This window comes from Centruroides sculpturatus, unplaced genomic scaffold (genome assembly GCF_000671375.1).
Source record: "Centruroides sculpturatus isolate CEXI.00-Female unplaced genomic scaffold, Cexi_2.0 scaffold283, whole genome shotgun sequence".
Classification (NCBI taxonomy): Eukaryota; Metazoa; Arthropoda; class Arachnida; order Scorpiones; family Buthidae; genus Centruroides; species Centruroides sculpturatus.
The window spans coordinates 662,528-666,049 of record NW_019384473.1 but is presented as its reverse complement, the minus strand read 5'-3'; the positions used below and the strand labels follow the sequence as shown (position 1 = coordinate 666,049).

Here is a 3,522-nt window from a genome sequence, read left to right as displayed (position 1 = left end):
TTGAGGTATGCCTGTATATATATATATATATATATATAAATGTATATAAAAAGCTACACATACATTTATATACATACAATTGTATATAATTTTTTTGGACTTTCTAACTTAAAACTTAAACATTAAAACAAAACAAAATTTATAAAATGTAAATTATAATTTAAAAGCTTGTATTATATGCAAACTTTATAATATACAATTACGATTTATATAAAAATTATAATATAAAAAGATATTAAAACTCGTTTAAAAAAATGTTAAAATTTCCAAAAAACATTAATATTTTACATATAAAACAATTACAACAGATTTTATTCAGATTTAATGATGCTTTTAAATTTATTTCCAATTAAAAAATAATTTAACACGAACTACCACCTTAATTAAATAAAATGTTATGAAATTTATGATTTATTTTATATTAAATTAGATAATAGAGAAAAACAATAATAAACAATACTTCTATAATCAAAATAATCATTATTATTATTCATCACAACTATTCTGTTTACTTTCAGACTTTGTAGATGAATTAATTTGGGATTAAATATAAAACCATCTACTAGATGGAGCCATTAAACAAGGTCTTAGATCTTACTACAGTATATTCAAAGTAAATAAGGTTAACTGTTATAATTGAATTTAAATTATCTATATATTTTGAATTAGGCGATTGGTTTAGGGTCATGAAGTTATTAAATTAAAATAACGTTTTAATATAGTTAACAATATTAAGTATAAAACATGTATATAATTATATATATATATAAATAATCTACTTACCTGATAAATATGATTTAACCCTTAAAACTCATCAAATACATACGTAAAATGTAATTAAAACCGTTTAAACTGGAAAATTTTAACAAGACATTCCAATGATACTTTTACCCTTTCCATTAACAAACCAAGTAACACGCTGCTTTGAAAATACACTTTTTATATGTTATACGTTGAATATTATGGCAGAATTTAGTTATAATATTCATAATAATTGTTTATTATGGCTTATTTTAATTATTTTATATATATTTTATGACAAAACGCGAATTAGGCTTAACAACTACAACCCGATGTACTTAGTTCTTATTTAAAAAGGATACACTTGAAGTCTTTGTCCCATATCTTGAATAAAATTAGCTGCTTGTTGTCTATATGATAATTCTTTATCTGCGTCGATACCACATTTTTTACTGGGAGAATTCAAAAGTTCTTCTTTACTGAAATACCATCTATCAGCCGCCGCCATTGACACAGCTCCGTAAACGGAGTGTCCCGCAGTAAAAAAATCTTTTTCTATATTCAACCACTGTTATAAAAATTAATAAATTCATTTCCAGTAAAGAAAATTAAATATAGGAATAATTTTTTTAATATAAATGCTTTATTTGTTATAAAAACTTTTGTCGTTTCGGCCAATGTCGATTGAGTATGTTCACGTGACCGAGCGCGCTCAATTCAAATAGTACAGAGAGTCGATTATTCGAAATAATCCGGTCGGAATACGCTTTAGGGACGGAATAAAACGTAATAATATTAAATGATGTAAAAAAATATTAATTTTAATTCTTGTACAACAGTAAAAAGTTAAGGCGTAAAATTTAATAAGTAAGAATGATTAGAAATAACTATCCACTTATGTCCGACCTCACACGCGATATGACAAGTGACACCCCTCTGTCTTCCCCTTGACCTTTAATTAATTACCAAACTTTAATAGCTTTAATACTACTAATACACAAACCTCCCCGCAAAATTTCCCAGAAATGGTATTGAAGCTTTGTAGCTTAATCCCACAGGAATTAGGCTTCAAAGTGGGTTAACAAAATCATGTTATAAATTAATCTATAGTTTAATACATAAATTAAAAATTAATTTATTAAAGTTTTGATGTCCCAAGTCCAAAAATGTAAAAATATTGGCGGTTATTTTTTAACAGATCGCTATACTTTACCCTCGGTTATATACAAGAGATATTTTTTAACCTCCGATATGTCAGAAAGAAAAAAACTGGGGTGTGGCTGTGTCGGGGACACGACCACACCCCATTTACACACAACATACATATAATACACTCAAAGGAAATATTATCCGTTAACGTACACATATACACATAAAACACACGTCGGGGACACGGCCGTGTGTTTTAAGTGAATACGTGTATGTTAGCGGGTAATATTTTCTTTGAGTGTATTATAGACTATGTATGTCATAATCATTCCTTAACAGTAAAAAGTTCTTCGGATCTCCATGTTTTTTTACGTTCCAGGCACCGCTTTACTCTATCATATGGTGTTTTATGGGTATCACTGGATTGTTTTTGAGAAGCCCTTTCCAACCGTATAAGATTTCTATATTTTGATTCGGCTTTTCGACGAGTATAGGCCGACATTCTATTAAGTTTTCTTAATTTTTAACTTTAACACCATATATATTCACCATAACTATTCCACACTAATGTTTTGTGTACGCAATCGATAAATGTTGACGAGAGCCATAAATTAAAACTCAATAACGAGCGTCGTAACTTCTCCGAGTCAAAATATTATATGTATACTAAACGGAAAGTATGTGACACGGCGAAACGACCTGAAAAATGGCGGCGCTTACCCCTCTACCGCGCGCGATACGTCACAGTCCTCACTCAACGTAATGAATTCTTTGATCTTTTAACTATCGAATGTAATTAAATTTTAGATGTAGATGATAGATTATGTAGCTGCAATGCCAAACTGTATCCCCCCGATTTTGTTATCATCAGTTTTCTGAATTTTCTCCCACTACGGAAGCAAATTTAAAAACGTATTAACATCGAAAAAAAAAAAAAAAAAAGAATGGCGAAGATCAAAATTGTTTCATTTACAAAAGTTAGATACACTTTTCAGCTATTTTTCTACATAATCGCCGTTTCGATTTAGGCATTCATCATACCGTGGTATCTGTAAGATGGCCGACTACCACAGATGGTGTTAAGAGGGTGGCATCAGTACGAGGATGACACCTACCTGGTGCCATCCTCGTACCTGGTGGTGTTAAGAGGATGGCACCAGCGCCATTTTCTGTAGTCATCTAGACATCAAGAAACAGTTTGATCCTCGTTATTCGATTTTTTTACCCAGCACATCGGAAGTTAAAGAAAAAAACTCTCGTAAAACAATCGGAAAAGTAAAAATACATACAGTAATAGTAAAATTAATAAAATAACGAGATACCTCAACAGTTAGTTTATCCATGATTGTCGACAATCGTTATAACGTAAAAATTTCGCTTTATTATTCGCTGAAGCAGATTTTTAACAATCAAAGTTCTATTGTTGCGAAAATAGAAATATTTTCGCTTCCACTTTCAAATAAATGTGAAAGAATATTTTTTCCTTATATAACAGTAATTGTAATTCTAATCATTATTTAAATACTTTGACGAATAATTATTTTACTCCTTGAACACATTTCCGTTAATCACGACACAAAAATACTTATAATTGTAATTAATAATAATTTAAAAAAATAACTGAGAAAAACT

General features: G+C 29.2%; 1 protein-coding gene across 1 annotated transcript in view; it reads right to left on the bottom strand.

The window, feature by feature from the left end:
* LOC111621245 (cyclin-T2-like) overlaps positions 1-3,290 on the bottom strand; it is a 55,203-nt gene extending 51,913 nt beyond the window's left edge. Inside the window, exons 1-2 of the mRNA XM_023363325.1 lie at positions 3,213-3,290; positions 1,104-1,309 (exon numbers count right to left, since the gene is read on the bottom strand). Coding sequence (XP_023219093.1) covers positions 1,104-1,309; positions 3,213-3,233 — 227 coding nt within the window. The 5' untranslated portion in view covers positions 3,234-3,290. The remainder of the gene's footprint in view (positions 1-1,103; positions 1,310-3,212) is intronic.
* Between the last annotated feature and the right edge of the window lie 232 nt (positions 3,291-3,522).